This window comes from Bubalus kerabau, chromosome 5 (genome assembly GCF_029407905.1).
Source record: "Bubalus kerabau isolate K-KA32 ecotype Philippines breed swamp buffalo chromosome 5, PCC_UOA_SB_1v2, whole genome shotgun sequence".
NCBI classification, from domain to species: Eukaryota; Metazoa; Chordata; class Mammalia; order Artiodactyla; family Bovidae; genus Bubalus; species Bubalus kerabau.
The window spans coordinates 134,984,896-135,006,488 of NC_073628.1; the positions used below are offsets into that span (position 1 = coordinate 134,984,896).

General features: G+C 46.1%; 1 protein-coding gene across 3 annotated transcripts in view; it reads left to right on the forward strand.

The window, feature by feature from the left end:
* KDM5B (lysine demethylase 5B) overlaps positions 1–20,634 on the forward strand; it is a 71,987-nt gene extending 51,353 nt beyond the window's left edge. For all 3 annotated transcript variants that reach the window (XM_055583197.1, XM_055583195.1, XM_055583196.1), the window contains 15 exons: positions 597–716; positions 1,541–1,735; positions 4,258–4,439; positions 4,566–4,690; positions 5,609–5,759; positions 5,877–5,991; positions 6,417–6,772; positions 7,743–7,881; positions 10,087–10,266; positions 10,831–10,989; positions 15,598–16,083; positions 17,418–17,529; positions 18,163–18,317; positions 19,397–19,717; positions 20,163–20,634. In XM_055583197.1, coding sequence (XP_055439172.1) covers positions 597–716; positions 1,541–1,735; positions 4,258–4,439; positions 4,566–4,690; positions 5,609–5,759; positions 5,877–5,991; positions 6,417–6,772; positions 7,743–7,881; positions 10,087–10,266; positions 10,831–10,989; positions 15,598–16,083; positions 17,418–17,529; positions 18,163–18,317; positions 19,397–19,717; positions 20,163–20,300 — 2,934 coding nt within the window. In that variant the 3' untranslated portion in view covers positions 20,301–20,634. The remainder of the gene's footprint in view (positions 1–596; positions 717–1,540; positions 1,736–4,257; positions 4,440–4,565; positions 4,691–5,608; positions 5,760–5,876; positions 5,992–6,416; positions 6,773–7,742; positions 7,882–10,086; positions 10,267–10,830; positions 10,990–15,597; positions 16,084–17,417; positions 17,530–18,162; positions 18,318–19,396; positions 19,718–20,162) is intronic.
* Positions 20,635–21,593: the final 959 nt, after the last annotated feature.

Below are 21,593 nucleotides of genomic sequence, written 5' to 3' on the forward strand. Positions count from 1 at the left end.
GGAATACTGCAGTGAGTTGCCATTTCCTACTCCAGGGGATCTTCCCAACCCAGGGATCGAACGCATCTCTCTCCTGTGTCTCCTGCATTGGCAGGCAGATTTTTTTTTTTTACCACTGTGCCACCTGGGAAGCCCCTGATGTTATTATTACATAATAATTGGTTCAGCATGAGGATTTTGTACCTAGAACAGTTCGGGTGTGTTTTGGGGGAGAACAGTTGGAAAAGAGGAATTGGTGGGGGTTAAGTTTGAGGCCCAAATCAGGAAGAGTTCTGTACGGAACAAGATCCTTGAAATAGAGTGGAATTTCTTTAATGGGTGGTAGGAGTTCCTCTTTCGGTATGATAACTATTTAGAAGGGTGTGTCCCGATCCTGGATATAGCCAGATTGTTGTGGTGTAAGCTGTTTTCTCTTGAGATACTTACACACCTGGAAGTCTGAGTAACCACTCCATCTTGTGGCAGAAACATGTATCTCTAGGTAATACCCACCACACTTGTTTGCCTGCCCTTTCTGGAAAATCATCTGATACTCTGTGCCCAGAGTGTCTTTCATGAGAAATGTCACTGAAAATCTCCAGTTTTTGTCTCCTTAGGTTTACCGAACTAATCAGTGTGCTGGGGAGTTTGTGATCACCTTTCCAAGAGCCTACCACAGCGGTTTCAATCAAGGTTTCAATTTTGCTGAGGCCGTTAACTTCTGCACTGTTGATTGGGTGTGTGATTATGACCTCGTGAGCCTTTTGACATGTATTGTTTTTCCTGCAGAAGTGGGTTATACTTTCTAGTTGCTTAAACCAGTTGCTGCTGAGATGGCAGGTCCGCCAGTTGTGTACCTTCCAGCAGGAGAAGGCACTAGCCTGCAGTGTGAACCCAGGGCCTGGTGAAGAGTCTTTTGAGTTATGCTTTGCTTGAAGCTCATATCTCATTGCAAACTAACAACAAACATTTCCAGTCTGAAGACTGTACCCTGACTTAAATTATCCAAACACAGTAATTTTTAATGATACTTGATTTTAGACGGTTGTAAATTGAATTTTTTATATTAGTATTAATACTTGTCATTTACTTAAAAAGAGCTGTCTAGTTTTAAGTGGGTGTGGTGTTAAAGCTAATAAATTGTAACCTTGTTTCAGTGCTTTTTAATAAAAACACTACTACTTCCTTCACCTCTAATTATTTTCTGTACAGTAATAATAGTTTTTAGAGCATTTTTGTTCTCCGAGGTAGGTTAACCACACCAGTTTCACACAGTTGCTTCAGGAAATGTGAAGATTCATATTTCTGATTAAATTCTACATTGTTGTAGACAGTAATGCCTCAGTAATACTTTGGGTTTTTAAACCCTGTTATAGTTAAGGTCCCTAATAGCCAGATCTTTGAGGTGCAAAGATTTTAAAAGGTCCGAGGCTGCTTTGAGTCTAGTTGTAGGGTTGATGTATGATACGGGCGATTACCCGAGGTAGTAAAGGTCAGGGTCTTTGGAAACAGGAAGGTGTCTCCTCCCACATGTCACGTGTCTTCCCTTCTTTTGGCGCAGCTGCCCTTGGGCCGACAGTGTGTGGAGCATTACCGTCTGCTCCACCGCTACTGCGTGTTCTCCCATGACGAGATGATCTGCAAGATGGCTTCCAAGGCGGATGTCCTAGACGTTGTAGTGGCCTCAACTGTTCAGAAGGACATGGCCATCATGATTGAGGACGAGAAGGCGCTCAGGGAAACTGTTCGCAAATTGGTAAGGTTTCTGGAACTCCCATCTGAATGTCATTGGGTGTTACTTAGTAAAGTCCTTACACACAGGACCATTCTAATAGATACATGATAATGCTGCATCATGCTTTTAATTTCCATTTCTCTAGTGGCTGACGATAGAGGACACTTTGTCACGTTCGCTGCCTGTGTGTGCATCCCTTTGGTGCAGCGTCTGCTCCCTTTGTCTGGCTGTGCCCCTTTTCACGGGTCTGTTGTGAGGCTCCTCTTTATTTTGACCATAAGTGCTCTGCAAACACTTTCTTGCAGTTAGTGGTTTGTCTTTCCATCTGCTTAGCGGTGTCTTTCAAAGAACAGAAGTTTTTCATTTTGATGAAATTCAGTTTATCATGTTTTTTTTTTGTTGTTTGTTTGATTTTAATGAATCTTTTTTGGTGTGCCTTCCTAAGAAATCTTCGCCTAACCTGTCACAAGCGTTTCCTAATGTGTAGACATCTAGAATTGTTAGTTTTAGTTTTTACATTTAAGTCTTTAATCCTCTTAAGTAATTTTTGTTTATGACAAGTTGTGGTTGAGATCACTGTTTTTGCATATGACTGTCTAATTGTTCTAGCACCATTTCTTGAAGATTCTCCTTTTTCCATTGACTTGTCCTGGCACCTTTGTTGAAAATTGACACGTGTGGAGCTACTTCTGTACTCTGTTCTAGTCTGTTAGCCTATGCATTTATCCTCTTGCTAATGCCTTAAGGTCTTGATTACTATAATTTTCTAATAAGCCTTGAAGTAATTTGAATCCTCCCAACTTTGCTCCTTTTAAAAATTTTTTGCCTGTTTCAGTTCCTTTGCTTTTCCATATAAAGTGTAGAGAATCAGCCTACTGATTCTACCAAAATGGCTGTTGGCATTTAGATTGGAACTGCATTAAATTCACGGATAGTTTGGGGGAGAATTGATCTTTTAACAATACTGAGTCTTCTAATCCATGGACATAGTATATCCCCTCATTTGTTTAGGTCGTCTTTTTTTCTTGGCTGTGCTAGAAAGGCTGGGCATTTGGGATCTTATTTGCCTGACCAGGAATCATCCCTGTGCCCCTTGCAGTGAAAGTGGGGAGTCTTATCCACTGGACCACCAGGGAAGGTCCCTATTGAGGTCTTCTTGGTTTCTTTCATTCCATGTTTCGTGATAATACTTCAGAGTTTTTTCCAGTTTTTTATTGCTGGCATTTTAAATACAGTTGACTTTCAAATACTCTATCCTGACTGTTTCCCAAACTCAATAGTTCTTATAGCTTTTTTGTAGATTCTTTGGAGACAGTCATATCCACAAATAGTCATATTGATTTATTTTTTAATGTGCCTCTTTAGCATGTTGGCTCCCTGGAGCCCACTGTGAATGAACAACCGCTTGCTCGCCTTCCCCTGATATTGTACAGTTCTGGAAACAGTGCCCAGAGGGCTTAAGTGTCTTACTAAGGTCTTCCATCAATAGTGGTAGCTTGTTTTTGCAACTTGGAGAACTCATAGTTTTTTTTCCAGATGTGGAAATTTACAAATTAAAGTTGAGTGGACTAATATGATTTATTCTCAACCAAAATTCATAGAGTTGATCCTTAATCTTACTTTAAACAAAAATCTTAAGACATCTCCATAACAAAGTCCTTTTTAAGAATTAATTTCAGGTTAGAACCAAATTTTATTTATTAGGTTTTTCCTAACTTTTCTGATGAGCAGGATGTGAAATGGTCCAGAGGTTGAAATACAGAATGAAAGAGTAAAACAAAGGAGCTGGCTGGTTTATAAACATGAGTTGGTCAGACTCTGCGTTCTCAGGCTTCGGTTGGACACAGTTCCAGATAAGGAGAAAAAGTGGTACAAGTTCAATTTTTCCAGAACAAAAGATACATCCTAGAAGGGCTTGTCGTCAGGTGCTACACATCACAGTAGAGACATACTGGCTCAAGACCTCATTTTTCTTGACACTTGGTTATGAGATGCTTTATTTTGCCTTCAGTCTCTGTGTCACAGATTGTCGAACCTTTTCCAGGAGCCGAACAGACCACTCATTGGCTTCCCATCCACAGTTCCTGCATGATAGTCTTCTCTGCTTGCCCCATCTTCTTTCCTTTTATTTATATTTGTTATTTTTATGGATTCTCTGAAGCCCTATATAGCATTTCCTCTGCAGTAGAATGTATTTACATTTCTTTGCTCTTATATATACCCAAAACATGGGCAAGGCCAACTTTGAGTAGAAGCAGCAGCTAATCTAAGTAGTTTTATAAGCCTGTGAATAGCTGTTCTCATATTCAGATCAATATAGCCAAACGTAAGGACCTACTTTGTCCAGAAGAGATTGTTCCAGACGAGTGAAATAGGTTAACTTGCCCACATTTACTGGGTCCACACATTTTTAATCATGCACTCTCTGTTTTGGTAAGGTTTTCTCTCTGTCATATTTTTAAAGCTCAACTATTGCATGTTTTTCTTGGGAGCTACTGGGCGGTATTATCCTTTGGCAATCTCTAAAGTACACTTTATTTTAGGGAGTAATTGATTCGGAAAGAATGGATTTTGAACTGTTGCCGGATGATGAGCGTCAGTGTGTGAAATGCAAAACCACGTGCTTCATGTCTGCCCTCTCCTGCTGCTGCAAACCTGGCCTGCTTGTTTGCCTGCATCACGTACAGGAGTTATGTTCCTGTCCTCCTTATAAATACAAACTGAGGTGAGTAGGAAGAATGATTTTTCTCCCTGTGGAAAGCACCGACTGTTTAATTTAGGCTTTGTGACATTGGCATCTGATTCCTTCAGGCCCATGTATCTCAAAGCCAACCTGCTCTTCTGTTTCCAGGTACAGATACACTCTGGATGACCTCTACCCCATGATGAATGCATTGAAGCTTCGAGCAGAGTCTTATAACGAGTGGGCCTTGAATGTGAATGAAGCTTTGGAGGCTAAGATTAATAAGAAGAAAAGTATGTGGTATATAGAAAGTGTGATTTGGTGATTGACAAATTGGGACTGATTGTAATATAGTCAGCAAACAGTTATCAGCAAACATTACTTGAAGCAGCCTGATTTAGCTCATCTGTCCAGCCAGGCTTAGAGCTTTAGTACAGGTTTTAAAGCCAAGAGTGAATGAGGCAGATGTCCATACATCGAAATGAAGTCTTAATATAGGAGTTCTGAAAGATTGTATTTTTAACAAAGACAGTGTTATTACAAAACATAATAACTCTTAACACGTCTCTGTCTCAGAAACAAAAGTATTTCACATTTTATATGGAACCTTAGAAAAGGTTTGTTTGTTTTGCCCTTTTTTTTTTTTTTTTAAACTAGCATTCATGACACAAACAGTATATCCTTAAGAGTCAGTGACGTGTTTGTTATTACTTTTTAGCTCTAGTCAAAGTCTCTGTCCTCGGTATTACCTTTGAGAGTCACTGCTTCCCTTCGCTTCTCTTCTCTCAGTGGTTCCATTTGCTTTCCTTTATGTAGCTCAGCAGGGTCTCTGCCCTCTCCTGTTCCAGGGCGTGTGCAAGTTCAGTCTGTAAGCCGCTGGTTCCCTGCTAGCTGCAGTTAGATAGATGTAGGAGGAAAGTGTGGCTCCAGCCACAGGAGGATCTTTATATGCTCTGTCCTGACAAGTCAGGTGTTCTTTGTTTCATAAACTTGTCTATGTTAAAGGCCAGCTCCAGGCACTTTATAAAGCCCTCCGCTCTCAGGGCACCCCACCCCGCCCCGGCCAAAAAAAATCAACAAATTTATTAGAGGGAGAGCATTGCAAATATCCATAGATAAGAGCTGATAAAATCAAACCTCCCCTTCTGTATTTCATACCAGAACTTCATATATATTGATCACAGAAGAGGTGATCTTTTCTTTATTTCTAGGCCTTGTCAGCTTTAAGGCTTTGATTGAAGAATCTGAGATGAAGAAATTTCCAGACAATGATCTTCTACGTCACCTCCGCTTAGTCACACAGGACGCAGAGAAATGCGCCTCTGTTGCCCAGCAGTTGCTTAATGGCAAGAGGCAGACGAGGTAGGCTCTGTGCACACCCGGTTTGGGTGTGGACCCCTGGGGAGTCTGCTGTGGCTGGAGTCTGGGGTGCTGGCACACCTGTCCTCATGCAGCCTTCTTGGGCCTTTGTGTCTCTAGATACCGGTCTGGTGGAGGGAAATCCCACAATCAGCTGACCGTGAATGAGCTCCGGCAGTTTGTGACCCAGCTGCACGCCCTCCCCTGTGTCCTCAGTCAGACACCGCTGCTGAAGGTGCCCGGATGGGGGCTGCCCCCCTCCTATATGTGGTCATCCTATATTTTGTAAATAAGCTCAGTTGACATGATGCAGTCCTGTTCTTGAGTGGTTAATTTGTACATCTATTTGCAAATGTGTTTAATATTAATAGCAGCTTGAGTGATACATGTTTATAAAGAGATTGTAACAGGCCTGCAGTGGAGAGATGGTTGGAAATTTTTACCTTGAAAGTGACTACTCATCACAGCTGCCATAAGTCTGTCTTAGAGCCACTTGTTTTAACTGCCAGTTGGCTTATGCATTGTCATGTTTATGTGTATTGTTGTTAGAATCAAGTGAGATGGCAGAGGGTCATGTTGAATATGCATTGAAGATTCTAAGTTTGCAAGAAGCCAGTTGCTGAAATTCGTGTTTTGATGCAACAACCTGTGTTTTTTTAGGATCTCTTGAATCGTGTAGAAGATTTCCAACAGCATAGCCAGAAACTGCTCTCTGAGGAGATGCCCAGCGCTGCCGAGCTGCAGGACTTGCTGGATGTCAGCTTTGAATTTGATGTTGAGCTCCCCCAGCTTGCTGAGATGCGTGTCCGGCTGGAGCAGGCCCATTGGCTGGAGGAGGTGCAGCAGGCTTGCCTGGACCCGAGCTCCCTCACCTTAGATGATATGAGACGTCTCATAGACCTGGGGGTGGGCCTGGCCCCGTATTCAGCCGTGGAGAAGGCTATGGCGCGGCTTCAGGAACTGCTCACAGTATCAGAGCACTGGGATGACAGAGCCAAGAGTCTCCTCAAGGCCAGGTAACCGAGCGCGGCCACGCCTCCCCTAGGGAGGGCTTGTGCTGGGTCCATGCTGGGCAGGACCAGGCATTAGGGTGTGATCCAGGCACAGCAGCTGAGCTGTGCGTGTGGAAGTTTAGCTGAGATGTTTGGAACTGCTTTGGAACTCGGTCAGAAGAAGATTATTATTTTTTTCTTGATTTACTGATTGTGAAATGAATGGTTCAAATGGACAGTCGTTTTCTAGAAGCGGTTTAATGAAATTTCCCTGGATCTCAATGGGAACATCTTTGAGGAAAGAAAACATTTACAAATAAGTGAAGCTGTTTAAACCCACAGTTAATGAAAGAGATCCCAAGGAGTCTTAAAGAGAAACATCTGAACACCGCAGTGTCTGACAGTGGTGGCAGCGCTGGGAGTCCCAGCGTTTGTGCTGCTGCCTCGTGACCGTGTCTGTGCTTGGGGACGCGCTGGGCTCGGGCTGACCATCTGAGGGGAGAAGGTGTTCCTCCTCATCTTGCTTTCTGTCTAACAGATCTTTACTGTTGCAGCTGACAGCATAAAGTACAAGGGACAGCTATTTTCTGGATGTTATTGTTTAATCCTGAAATAGTGGTCATTGAGCAGAGGACACAAAAGTTTTGGGTTCTGTGCTTTGGTGTGCTGATATCCTGGAGATTTTTGCTTATCTTAGTGGAGCTGTATGAGTCTTGATAGTGTTTCTAGTTTAACATGGAATAAATTATCCCTAAGCTACCTTTTGCAAACAGAAGTTTATGGTTATTCCATTGTCAAATCAGAACTAAGTAGAACTGAGTTATTTGCCTTAGTCTTACGTAGATAATTTGATGTCTTGTAGTTACTTTCCATTTCAAAAAGTTTATTTGCAGTTGTGAATTTCCTTTGAAGTGGTTTTTCTAACTTCTCTGATAAGTAAGCCACTAGAAGCGCGAGTCGCACAGAGGCTGAGTACAGTCTTTCTGCTCTCCAGGCCTCGGCATTCACTGAACAGCCTGGCCGCCGTGGTGAAGGAGATTGAGGAGATCCCCGCACACCTGCCCAACGGCGCGGCGCTGAAAGACTCTGTGCAGAGAGCCAGAGACTGGCTTCAAGAAGTGGAGGCCCTGCAGGTAGGTTTCCAGAGGCTCACGTGTGTCAGTGCCTCTGTGAAGAGCAGGGATGGAACGCTGGCGGAGGGACATGTGCTGGGTTTCGTGGCACGGGCCCTGTGTTTGGGTTGGCCACATGACTGATTCTCTTCTACCCCATGTAGATGCCCTTGCCCACCCCACCTGTAGTCCTCACCAGTTGGCTTAATATGTAAGGCTTAGATAATTTCACTAACCTTTTCTGGGAGCTTGGGAGCCTCCCATAACAACAGTCTTAAGTACTTAGTTGGTGTTGAAGAGAAAGGGCTAAAAATGAAATACAGTTGCTAATCTTTGACCAGTATGGCTGTCTCTTCCTGGCTTACCAATTGCTTGGAGTCTAGATAGTGAAGAGTAGGCGATTGAGTGAGTAGTGATATGTGATTCCATGGCCAAACTGGGCAGTGAGGTCCGGGACTTTTACCGTACAAGTAGTGACTTAAAAGTGCTTATCTGTCCCTGCAGAGGAAGTGAGGCTTAGCATATTCTGGAGTAACTCTCCAGAGAATCAGCACAAAGTATCTGTGGCTCTGTGCTAGATGGTGTACTTACTGAGCCTTTACCTGTAAGTTAAAATAGAAAATTAAATTGGTGTGTAGCATTATTAAGGTACAGACAGAATATACCTTAATAATGTACCTTAGTCTGGTGTGCTGCAGTCCATGGGGTCACAGAGTCAGACAGGACTGAGGGACCGAACGACGACAGACACAAGACACACTCTCTGTGTTTCTCTGTTTTCAGTTGGGCGACTTCATGTGAAAAGGGGTTGGTGGGGGTGTTTTCCTTTTTCTCTCTTATCATCATAAAACAGCAGGTCTTACAGTCCTATTGAGGAAAAAAAGATCTTTGAATTACTTAATGGGCTAGGTTTTTAAATTTTTAATTTATATTGTTCTTGAGTCTCAAGTTCTGTTTTGTTGAAGCCATCAGACTAGGAACAAAATATCATCTGGTTTTCTGAATATCTGCATAATTTAAGTTGTGCTAATAGACCAGTTGCTAATGAGAAATGCCAAATAGGACAGCTTAGCCAGGTGTTTTCACTGAAACATCTGGACATCTATTCTGATTACTAAGGGAAGAGAAGATACATTGTTTGATAAACATTACGTAAGGAGTGTCTCCAGCCAGAGAAAAAAGCATGGGAAGTGTTTGCTGTGCACATAAGCTTCCCCAGTGCGATTCCTGATGCACGTTCTTGTCTGTCACTGTTGGAACCACCCTGATTGTAGCCTTGGTCCTTACTCTCACTCACGGTTGCTAGCAGCCAGAAAGTGAGGGTGGTGGCAGTAGCCAGGAGAGGGGAGGTATGAAATCAGAGGAAAGGACATGCTTCCAGGGGGGTTTGGTTCCCTTCACATGTTTTAATGTATGTGCTACTTAGTACTGTGTCTGCAACAAAGTCTGTCGATAAGGACAAAACGCAAGCTTGGCTCCACTCCTGAAATAACAGCGTGGCCTTGAATCACGTATGTAAGGACTAGCAGAGAAATGTGACCGACGACAGGGTGACCCCTTGTGTTCGGTGGATCGCTTATATTAGAATGCCGCCCAGCTGTGTTTCAGGCACGGGCTGCTCTGTATGCTTCAGAGTGTGGGCCCAGTACAGCCACAGCAGCACCTGGGCAGTTTAGGAATACAAATTCACATGGACCCTTCCCTAATGAACTGAATCAGAAATCTGGGGGTAGGGCCCAGGAAGTTTTTAAAACAAGCTTCCCAGATGGTTCTTAATAATAAAATTTGAGAGCCAGTGTTCTTTCTCAACTCATTTTAGTTTTCCTGAATAATCTATTAATTCATTGTCAGTGAATGGAGTGAAATACTGTTTTGCTGCTTTTCGTTCTCTTAAGTCAGTATGGAAGTCCTTTGAGTTATTACAGGTTTACATTTCTGTTGAATTTTTTTCAAACCAACCAAAATGACAGATGAACTGAGAAAGGGTATAAGCAGTCTGAACAAAGGGATGGCAGCGTATGCCAAGTCCACAGTTGTATCTGTGGCTCCAGCACGAACCAGGCTCTTACTTGGTGACTGAGTGGGATCCCCCAGGGGCCTTACCATCACCACCACCAGCTAAGCCGGCAGGTTTGGTTGACGTCACTCGTGAGTTTAGTATGTTGAGATCATGGGGGCTACTTTGCGCACTTCCACAAAAGTGTTCTCTTTCCTTGGACTTACTAGGCTGGAGGACGTGTGCCAGTGTTGGACGCGCTGGTGGAGCTTGTCACTCGGGGCCGGTGTATCCCGGTGCATCTACCCTCACTGCCGAGGCTGGAGTCCTTAGTAGCTGAAGTTCATGTTTGGAAAGAATGTGCTGCTAATACATTCCTGACTAAGAACTCGTCCTATTCTCTCCTAGAGGTAAGTTTGCACTCAGCCCACTCACAGCCCCTTCCTTATGGAGGGGGAACACTGGCTGATCTATGCTCTAGGAGTTATTTTCTGAGGGGAGCCAGGGAGAGTCTTCTGAATTTCACTGGAAACTTAGAAGTATCTTTGAAAGTTTTCTGCATATGTTTGGGGATAGCATTCAATTGAACATTTAACCTTGGCCATGCTTCACCACTTGGATTTGCCAAGCTTGATAAAAGATTTCCACCTCTCAACATGATTATAGTTAACACTTGTAATTTCCTTAAGCTGATGCTGGTCACACGTTATGACTGGAATCATTGCATTTTACTTTTCTTCTTTTTACTTACTGTTTGATTGGATCTGAATCAAAAGTCTGTCTTTTTGTGAGATTTCCTTCATCCTTGCTTCCTTCCTTTGTAGAGTAGGATTTCTGGAATCAGGGTTGCATGTTATGCAGAAAATATAAAGAAATTCATGTCCTTCCCACTGCTGAGGCTTTTATTTGGGGACTTCGTAATGCTCTGTGGTACACCAGATAAATCACAATGGTTGTGCTTTGTTCCACATCAGGTGCTGTGTCCTCGGTGTGATATTGGCCTTTTGGGATTAAAGAGGAAGCAGAGAAAGTTAAAGGATCCCTTGCCAAGTGGCAAGAAGAAGAGTCCCCGTGTAGAGAGTCTGAGCGACCTGGAGAGAACGCTGATGGAAAGCAGAGAGACTGCTTCAGCTGTGCGTGCTGGCGCTCTTCCTCTTTTCTCAGGGGGGAGGGCTGTTTCTAGCTCTTCCATCTTTACTGGGTATATTGGGAAGGCAAGTAGGAGAATAACTTCCAGAGTACTCTGTTTTACCAAAGCAACTTTAGGAAAACTGTCATTTTGTAAAAGTTTTGAATGGAAGGTGCCTGCGAGGCCTCCCAGACTCGGAAACACTTCCCAAGCCTGTAGCTTGGTCCAGGGCTAACAGGCGGCCTGCAGTGCCAGCTTACTGTCCAGTCTACAGCAGGACGCACACTGCAAAGGGTACTGGCTGCTCCTGAGTCTGATCTCTTAGCGTGAGCACTGTGGATCCAAAGAGAGTGTCATCTTCAAGAAGATGAAGCAGTATCGAGCCAGTGTTTGGTGAGCACAGTATCAGATCAAAAGAAGAGAGCTATGGGATCTGGATGCTTTAGAAACTTGCCAAGTTGGTATAATTGACCTGTAGTATTAGTCTCAGGTGTGCAGTAGAGTGGCTTAGTATGTGTGTATATTACCCAGTGACCCCTGTATGAGTCTGGTTAATAGCCATCACCACACAGGTGTTTTGTTTTGTTTTGTTTTGTTTTGTTTTGTTTTCTTGTGATGAGAACTTTTAACATCTACTCTCTTAGCAACTTTCAAAACTATAACATAGTATTAATGACTATCTGGAGTAGAAAATGGCAACGCACTGCAGTATTCTTGCCTGGAAAATTCCATGGATAGAGAGGAGCCTGGCCAGCTATAATCCATGGCATTGCAAAGAGCTGGACACAGCTGACATATTCCCCAGAGAAGAGAGCACAGTTTCTTTTTGTATTAATGACTATAGTCACCATGCTGTATGTCGCATCCCCAGGATTTATTTTTACCCTTTGATCCCCTGCACCCATCTCCCGGACCAGTTACCTCTGGGAACTGCCCATCAGTTCTCTGTGTCTGTCAGTCCAGTTCAGTGTCTCAGTCGTGTCCCACTCTTTGTAACCCCATGGACTGTAGCACACCAGGCTTCCCTGTCCATTACCAACTCCCAGAGTTGACTCAAACTCATGTCCGCTGAGTTGTGTCCATCCAACCATCTCATCCTCTGTCGTCCCCTTCTCCTCCTGCCTTCAATCTTTTCCATTATCAGGGTCTTTTCAAATGAGTCAGTTCTTCGCATCAGGTGGCCAAAGTATTGGAGTTTCAGCTTTAGCATCAGTCCTTTCAATGACTATTTAGGACTGATTTCCTTTAGAATTGACTGGTTGGATCTCTTCGCTGTCCAAGGGAGTCTCAAGAGTCTTCTTCAACACCACAGTCCAAAAGCATCAATTTTTCCGTGCTCAGCTTTCTTTATAGTCCAACTCTCAGATACCTACATTACTACTAGAAAAGCCATAGCTTTAACTAGGTGGACCTTTGTCAGCAGAGTAATGTCTCTGCTTTTTAATATGCTGTCTAGGTTGGTCATAGGTTTTCTTCCAAGAAGCAAGTGTCTTAATTTCATGGCTGCAGTTACCATCTGCAGTGATTTTGGAGCCAAAGAAAATAAAGTCTCTCATTGTTTCCATTGTTTCCTCATCTGTTTGCCATGAAATGATGGGACCAGATGCCATGATCTTAGTTTTCTGAATGTTGAGCTTTAAGCCAACTTTTTCACTCTCATCAAGAGGCTCTTTAGTTCTTCTTCACTTTCTGCCATAGGGTGGTGTCATCTGCATATCTGAGCTTAGTGATATTTCTCCTGGCAGTCTTGATTCCAGCTTGTGCTTCATCCAGCCCGGCATTTTGCATGATATACTCTGCATATAAGTTAAATAAGCTGGGTGACCATATACAGCCTTGACATACCCCTTTGCCAATTTGGAACCAGTCTGTTGTTCCATGTCCAATTCTAACTGTTGCTTCTTGACCTGCATACAGATTTCTCAGGAGACAGGTAAGGTGGTCTGGTATTGGCAGCTCTAAGAATTTTCCACAGTTTGTTGTGATCCACACAGTCTTCTGTGGGGTGTTTTTTGGGTTTTTTTTTTTTTTTTTTAGGTTTCACATGTAAGTGAAATCATATAGTCCTTGTCTTTCTCTGGCTTATTTCGCTTGGCGTAATGCTTTCAGTTCATCCGTGTTGTTGCAAATGGCAGAACCCTTTCTCTGTCTGTGGCTGGTAACAGCCCGTTGTACACACACAGCCACGCTGCGTTTCATCCACCAGTGGGCGCACTGAGGGTGTTTCCTATCTTGGCTGTTGAGAAGGATGCTGCCTTGGACATGGGAGCACAGATCATCTTTTCAAGTTAGTGTTTTTGTTTCTGGTAGATGTGTACTCAGAAATGGAATTGCTGGTCGTGTGCTGGTTCTGTTTTTAGTGTTTTGAGGACCCTTCGTACTGTTTTTCCACAGCGGCTGCAACAGTTGACATTCCCACTCCTAGTATAGGACGGGGTTCCCTTTTCTCCACATCCTCGCTGACACCTGTTATTTCTGGTCTTTTCGATGATAGTCATTTTAAAATAGGTGTGAGGCGATGTCTCAGTGTGGTTTTGATCTGCGTTTCCCTGATGGTCAGTGGTGTTGGGCGTCTTTCATGTACCTGTTAGCCATCTGTTCGTCGTCTTTGGAGAAATGTCTACTGGATCTTCTGCCCATGTTAATTGGGTTTTTGTTTTTGGTAGGGATGATGGTGTTTGTGCTGTTGTATTATATAAGTTCTTCACGGATTTGCGGTATTAATCCCCTGGATCAGGTTACAAGTTGCCAGCACTTCTCCCATTCTGCAAGTTGTCTTTTCATCTTGCTGATGATTTCTTTCCATGTGCAGAAGTTTTGTAGGTTGATGAAGCCCCTTTTAGGATGGTTTTGAAGCACAAAGCCTTGTCCTTCCCGGAGCAGGAACATACCTGCCACTGGACCTGAACTAAAGGGACTTGTCCTTGGGCCAGAACGCCTTTCCAGGCTGACCCTTCATCGCGGCCTGACTGCTCTTTTGATTGACGTGGGATTGCCCTGAAGTGTCTGTGTATTTTGACATGGACTGTCCTCGGCATATTCGTCCCTTCCTTCAGATTGTAGTCCGATGTGGCTGCCTGCTCGTCATGCGGGTGCTTCCAAGATGCTGCTTGCCCTGTTGCGCGGTGGGCGCTTGTAGCGGCACTGTCGGTCTGGAGCTTCGCCTGGCTCTGCACGTCACCTGTGATCACTGTGTCACCCCATAGCTCTGTATGCGCTGCCTGCACATTGCTTTCATCTACAGAAATAAGAGATTTTCTAAATATAGCAAGGGTTTGTTAGGTGGTTTATTCTAGATCTTTTTGTTTCTTACCTAAACCCTCATTGATACATTTTTCTCCTCTAATCCAGGAAGAGTGGAGCATCCGTCTGGCCGTAGGACTCAGGTTCCTCATCTGGTGACTGGGGGTGGATCTCATCATCGGGAATGGTTTAGCTATGACACATTAACATTTTAAGGACTTGGAAATAGAGTTGGGAAAGAAATGGTTCTTGTAAGCCTTTAGTTTTTGCTTCTGGTGGGGAATGCTAGTTTTAAAAATCTATGCTTCCTCTGTGTTTCTCTTCAGTGAAGTATCAGGACTTGGGTTGTCTGGCCGTTTGCTGTGAAAGGTCAATGTGTTATGTGCCGAGGGGTAGTGACTGACTCTTACAGAGCTAGTGGCTTGCATTGGTCCCCCTTAAGGCAGTTCTACTTCATGGTGAGCGGTGAATAAATCTGTAAAGCCTGGACTGACTCACGTAGAGGTCTCACATGTGGACAGTTTGTACATACTGGTGAGGAACATGTTCAGTGTCACTTCAGCTTTTTACTCTGAAGCTAATTATGCTTGTGTTTTCAAGTTGCTTATACAGATTACCTGATCTCGGAAGTGAGATGTGGCTCTTGTTTTAATAGAGAAAAGAATATAGCAAGTATACGTGCCACTTCCTGCAGAAAAGCAGCTTGCTTTTGTCTCTGCCCAGTGGCCTCATAGCATGCCCCTGTGCATGTGTGTCTGAGGGACGCTTGGTGAAGTGTTCCTGTTCAACTTCTTCACAAGGGATCCACTTTCATTATGTATGGTTCATGTGTCCAGTACACCTGTAAGGCCTGTTGTTAAAGGCAGTAAGAGAAACAGGTTACCATGGCATCTTAGAGACTTTCTCATCTAAACTACTTTTCTAGAAGATCACAAAAGTTAGTGGAGCTGAAGACAAACCTCAGAAATGTGTCCATAGACAGTGAAAAACCTGAGTCTTAAAAGGGAGGGATATTTTCTAAGAGATACGTGTGCAGAGAAGTTGGGCTTGGAAGAACGGTGTGTGCTAGGTAACTGCTGACAGTGTGGTTTGCTGAGTGGCAGCCACAGCATCTGGTCACATGGCCACGGGGTCGTCACGGCAGCCCTGTGAGGCGGGCACTGTTCCCGACTCGGGTTTATACCTGTGGGCGTCCCACCACAGTGAGCGGAATGTTGTCCAAGGTGCCCCCACGCCTTAGTGAGGCAGCACCGGCGTTACACCCAGAGCCTGCTCTGGAGCCCAGTGTTCCTCACCGCCACGACCCTTGAGTTTGAGAAGACGGCCGAGGTCTCTGTGCCATCGTCCTTTATTGCCTTCTCCTTTCTAGATGGCAGCACTCGGGGAAGCTCGCGCACGAGAAATGGAAGCCTTGCAGTCTCTCCGACAAGCCAATGAGGAGAAACTGCTGTCGCCTGTGCACGATGTGGAGATGAGAGTCTGCGTGTGTCAGAAGGCCCCCGCGGCCCCCATGGTCCAGTGTGAACTCTGCAGGGATGCTTTCCACACCAGCTGTGTGGCATCTCCCAGCATTCCACAGAGCCCCCGAGTCTGGCTGTGTCCCAACTGTCGGAGGTCAGAGAAGCCTCCGCTCGAGAAGATTCTGCCCCTGCTGGCCTCCCTGCAGCGCATCCGCGTCCGCCTGCCCGAGGGAGACGCACTGCGGTATATGATCGAGAGGACCGTGAGCTGGCAGCACAGAGCCCGGCAGCTGCTCTCGTCGGGGCACCTCAAGTCCTTGCAGGACCCAGTGGGCTCAGGACTGTTGTGTAGCAGGTGGCAGGCCACAGCAGGACAGGTGCCAGAGACCAGCAAGGTGAGCCTGAGCCTTCTTTGCTGGTCTGCAGACCGTGCTCACCTCCATGCCTCTGTGGCTCTGGGGGCTACTGTTCCCAGCGCCCCCTGTCCTTGCAGGGCTCTGCGTGCCTGCCACTTTGTTTCTTTCCTCTGCTCCCAGTAGTCAGTCTGTAGAGCAGATTTCACCTGTTCATATATACATATGATTTCCTCATTTGTATGTATGAACCTAGGTATTTTTAATAGATATACTTAAATTTTTTTTTTTTTTTTTTCCCCGCTTAGCTATTTTTTTTCCTGCTTCCTAATATGTAACTCACTGAGCAGAAAGGGAGAGTGCCTCCTTCTGTGTCTTGTTGCTTTTTGAGGAAAAATTAAGTTTTGAAGCATCTTATGTATCATGTTGCTTCAGAGGGGAAGCAGTGGGTTTCATACTATCTGTGGTCTTGCTGCCAAAAGCCTGATTCTTGTAACCATGACTTTGGTGGCGGGGGTGGGGTTCTGTCTTCTTCCACAGAAGATAAGAAAGCACAGTCAGGAATGCAGGGTTTAGTCTTATAAGGTCCACCCGATGACTTCCGAATGTCGTTCCGACTCTCTAGCAGAATCACTGCACCTCCCTGGTGCTGTACCAGCAGAGGCCTGTGATTTGCAAGGGCTGAGTGAAGTGCAGGTTAGACATACGGACAGAGGGTTGGTTCTGCGGTATTTGTTATCTTTCTTTTTTTTTTTTTTTCCCCATTTATTTCCAGCTTCTGAAATACAGTGCCTGGCACTTAGCAAATGATGTGTTTAAGTTTTTGCCTCATAGTTGAGTTGTGGCTATTCAGACAACCTAGCCTACATTGGAGACAGTTGTGTCCCTTACACATGACGTGCTGGGAGTTTCCTTGCGTTAATAAAGGAGAAAGACACAACTGCTGTTTGCTCATTTGTGGTCAAAGGACTGCTGTTTTAGCCCCTCTGATAAGCTCTGAAGAAGGTGGGGACATGAATGTGAGTGCTGTTTGGCAGCTCCTCAGTTGGTTTACTACCCAAAGGGCTGCATGTCTGTGTCAGGCAGGTGAAAATCTCCCCCAGGAATTCAAGAGGCTGTGTGTCCATGCAGAGAAAATGACTTATTGCCCAGTAGTGCTCTTCACCTCTGAAGTCAGTCCAGGCACAGCCAGGAAGGCCAAAGGCGTGGTGAACAGGAGTTGGCTTGGCCAGATCTGAGATGCCAGAGGCTTGTTTCAGTTTGGGAAAATCAAGGCCTCTGCTATATGCTGCCTGATAACCCAAGCTACTTCTGTTAGGCTGGTGGTAGTCTTAGTCCTGGAAGAGCCTTATTGTGAGATGTTTTCCTTCCGTCAGATATCTCAGCCTCCTGGCCCCACGTCCTTCTCCTTGCCCGACGACTGGGACAACAGAACCTCCTATTTACACTCTCCTTTCTCCACTGGTCGGAGCTGTATCCCCCTCCATGGTCTGTATTGATTATCATCATCATGATCATTGTTGTTATTTTGAGGGCTTGAATAGTAACAAGTGATATTGCAGTGGTTTTTTGTTGTCAATAATCCAGAACCGTTAAAAAATGACTTTATTCTTACATGTGGGATATGTGTTACTGTGTACTTGAAAGGTGGGGGGAGAATCCTATTTAAAGGCTTATAAGTGCAAAAGAAATAAAAAGGAAAGCTTTATATGCACTGCTTTCAGGGAGGAATGGGTTCATCCCATGTCAGCTGATAGTTAAACAGCAAGTGGTATGGTCAGATGCTCAGTCACAGGTTCACTTGTTGCTTCATTACTCAGGAGACTTGAGGGGGCTCTTCGAGACCCTGCTTCTTTTCTGTCCCTCCTGAGGGTGACTGTTCCCCAGGAGTTCTACCTGGAGCCCTGGCCTGTGCAGAATGCCCGGCCCTGTGATAGCTGTCCAGGCAGAGGTGTCTCTCCTGCATCAGCGGTAGACTCAGTCTCATTTGGGCCTGTTAGGCTGTGGCTCTGGGCACATGAAGTGGCTTCACTTGACGTGGGGCAGGTGGCGGTCAGGTGGGCGGCCCTCCTCTGCTCATGTCACAAGGGGTGTCCCCGTGATCTGCTCTGGTCTTGACAGGTATCAGCCCAGAAGTGAATGAGCTGCTGATGGAGGCCCAGCTGCTCCAGGTGTCCCTTCCTGAAATTCAGGAGCTCTACCAGACATTACTCGCAAAGCCGAGCCCTGCGCAGCAGGCTGACCACAGCTCTCCAGTGAGACCCGGCAGTGAGAAGGTGGGCATTGGGGTTCGGCGTCACCCCCTCTCAATAGCTCAGGGATGAGACGCTGTCTTTGATCCAGGAAAGGATGCAGATGGCGGCTGGGCTCGCAACCTGGATTCTGATACTGGTTTTTAAACCACTGTGTGAAAAGTTTTTCTTTTTCATAAGGTGCTTCTCATCATTTCCATGTGATAATAGCTAGAAATAGGATTATTCTTGTATAAGAGAAATCCTGTTAGATGAAGATGTAATTACAGCTAGAAAGGCTTTCATTCTTAGAGTCAGCGTGTAACAAATGCTGTAACTCTTGTAAACTGAACCTGACAGCTGTTAGGACCAGGTGACTAGACCAAGAGGGCACGTTTTTGTTGTGTTTCGTTCTTTTTGGCTGCACCACAGGATCTTAATTCCTTGACCAGGATTCAAACCTATGGCCCCTGAAGTAGAAGTGGGGAGTCCTAGCCTCTGGAGCTCCTGGGAAGTCCCAAGGGGGCCTGTTTCAAGTGCTAACTTACTTAAAGTACCAAGGTCCTGTTTCTCAGCAGTGTAAGATGCTGCTGCTCCTGCATCCTGTTAACGAAATCGCTGACCCCTGAGGATATAGTCAGAGCAGGAAGACAGCATAAGGGTAGACACTGGCGTTTAGGATTGATTTTATCGTTGCAATACCAAATAGTGCAGCACATTACCAACTGTGCTCAGTTAAAAGCACCTTTTTCCTCTAAGGGGCGGAGATGTCCTTTACAAAGGACGGTATCGGCCTGGTTTCTTAGCCATCTGTGGGTCAGCACCTCCCAAGAAGCTCTGTGGACGTCAGGCATTTGCTCATGTGTTTGGCATCTCCCACCTCCCGGCACTGCTGGGCTGATGTGAGACAGTTCACATTGGCGACACTTTTGTTCTCCAGCGTTTGATGGGCCGAACGGCGACGTTAGGTGGTCCTGTGGGGTGGGGTGGGTGGGGCCGGGAGCAGGGGCAGCCTGTCTTGGTTTCATGGGGCGCACCTGTCGCTCATGCCTGCGGGTGTTGACACGGCAGCTTTAGTGAGAGGCAAACCACGTGCTAAACTGGGCTTGCCGTCTTCCACCCAGAGTGACGGCTGCCGAGGGAAGCGAGACGGAGCCAGCAGCCTCGAGAGCAAGCTGAAGAGACGCCTGGAAAGAGAAGGCCTCTCCAGTGAGCGGTGGGATCGAATCACCAAAATGCGGGCCCCCAAAAAGAAGAGAATCAAACTGAGCCACCCCAAGGACACGGACAGTCTCAAGTTAGAGAGAGAGTGTAGCTATGAGTTGGCCCCCTCTGCCGACACGCAGTCCCTGCCCTCAGACTCGTCCTCCTCGGAGCAGGAGGACTCTGAGGACGAGGACGCCATCTGCCCGGCCGTGAGCTGCCTGCAGCCAGAAGGAGACGAGGTCAGTGAGGTTTGGGCCGTGGAGGACGTGCGTTCCCTTAACTCAGAACCCTGTGAGCGCCAGCTCGCCCGGCCGGGTCTCTCTCCTGCTTACCTGCCTTGAGCCCATCTGAGTGGATTGCTCACCCTCCCCCACTGGTGTCTCTGCTCTCACAGCGCTCCTGGGTCTCCTCCCTTTTCTCGAAGAAACTCTTCCTCTGCCCTTTCCTTTCCTGCTCCTCCGGCTCTCGCCACCCGGCGCTCAGAAGGTGGGGGGTGCTGCTGTCGTCCCTTTGCTTACTTGTCACGGGGCGGCCTGTCCTCGCCCCGCGCAGCCACCGCGTGGAGAACAGCTCAGCCTGCTCGCCTGGGCTGCCGTGCCGGAGGTCCCGTGAGGGGCAGTGGCTGCCCTGGCTGCCGGGCCTCTTGTCCCCTGAAAACCCCGTCTCCCTGCTCTCTGTAACCAGGTGGACTGGGTCCAGTGTGATGGCAGCTGCAGTCGGTGGTTCCATCAGGTCTGTGTTGGTGTCTCTCCCGAGACGGCCGAGGAGGAGGACTACGTGTGCGTGCGCTGCGCGGAGACGGACGTGCCGGGCCGGAGATAGAACCCGCAGAGCCCTCCTCAGTCAGGGCTCGGCCCGGGGACTCCCAGTTTCTCAGCAAAGCTGCAGGACTGGCGTTCAAACCAGCCTGTGAACGGTGCTATTTCTATTCCTTACGGGATCATTTTTCCAGAACTCTTTGAAAAAAAGAAAAAAAAAACGACAAAAATTTTTTGACACTTTTTGTATTTTTTTCCTTAAGAGCTGTTTGTGGTTGTTGAGGTTTGAAACGCTGACTGTTTTTGCAGGGGTTCCCACCAGTTTGGAAGGATTGGCGCTTGCACCTTTTCATGTACAGCATTAAAATCTTACCTCTTCCTGGGGTTTACCGGCTGAGTCCAACTCGGTTTCAGTGCCCAGAAGGGCCCAGTAAATCCTCATTTGAGGAATTTCTCTCTCGTTTACTCTGTTATCATATTGGGGAGCTTAAGTTTTTCACTTTTGAGGTTTTTGTTTGTTTTCTTTATCCACTTTTGTTTTCCCTGGTAGATAGACTAGGTTTATTTATCTAAGCAATAACTTCCATGTTGGTTTCAGTGGCTGAAATTAAAACCAAACCAACTTCCAAACGGTGTGTGGTGCTTTAGCATCTGGCGGATGTCAGAACACGGACGTCTGCTTCTGGGGTCACTGGTGAACTGGTGACACAAGAGGCTGCTCCCTAAGCGCCTGTCACGGCTGTGCTGTCTCCCGCCCCCGCCCCGCCGCTCATGTGGAAGCTTGTATCAAGTGTTGCGGTTTATAATGTGGAATAAAGCCTTGGTCCTAACATAACACTACCTGCTGGTTATTCAGAGCCATCAGCCTACAGCTGCTTCTGCCCCTACCTGTGGGCCGTGAAGAACCCGAGGGGGGCTTGTTTTTGCCTCTGCCCAGCCAGGCGACAGCAGCAGCTGGTGGTAGCCTACAGATATTAGGGGATTCTTCTGTATCCTGCTCTGTCTGGTGGGCCACATGCCTCCAGTCCCCATTAACAAAGACCCCCCTGCCTCCCGTCTTCACGCACCAGAACCTGTCTTGAAAGCCATGCTGTTTTTAAATAAGCTTTCTCAGAATGTTGGCAAATCATTCTGTCCCTGTGTCAGTTCCAATCCTCAGATGAGCCCTCCTTGGGGGAATGATGTCTTTATTATATTTGAATTGACAGGAAGTTTGGTTTCGGGTTAGGACCTCAGAAGGCAGAGTCAGGAGAGTGCTGCCTCACGGAGGCCTAGGAGAAGGTGGGTCCCCTCCCACTGGCCTTCCTGTCTCTGACTTGCCGCTGTTCCCGATTGTAGGTGGGTCCCAACCTTTGCA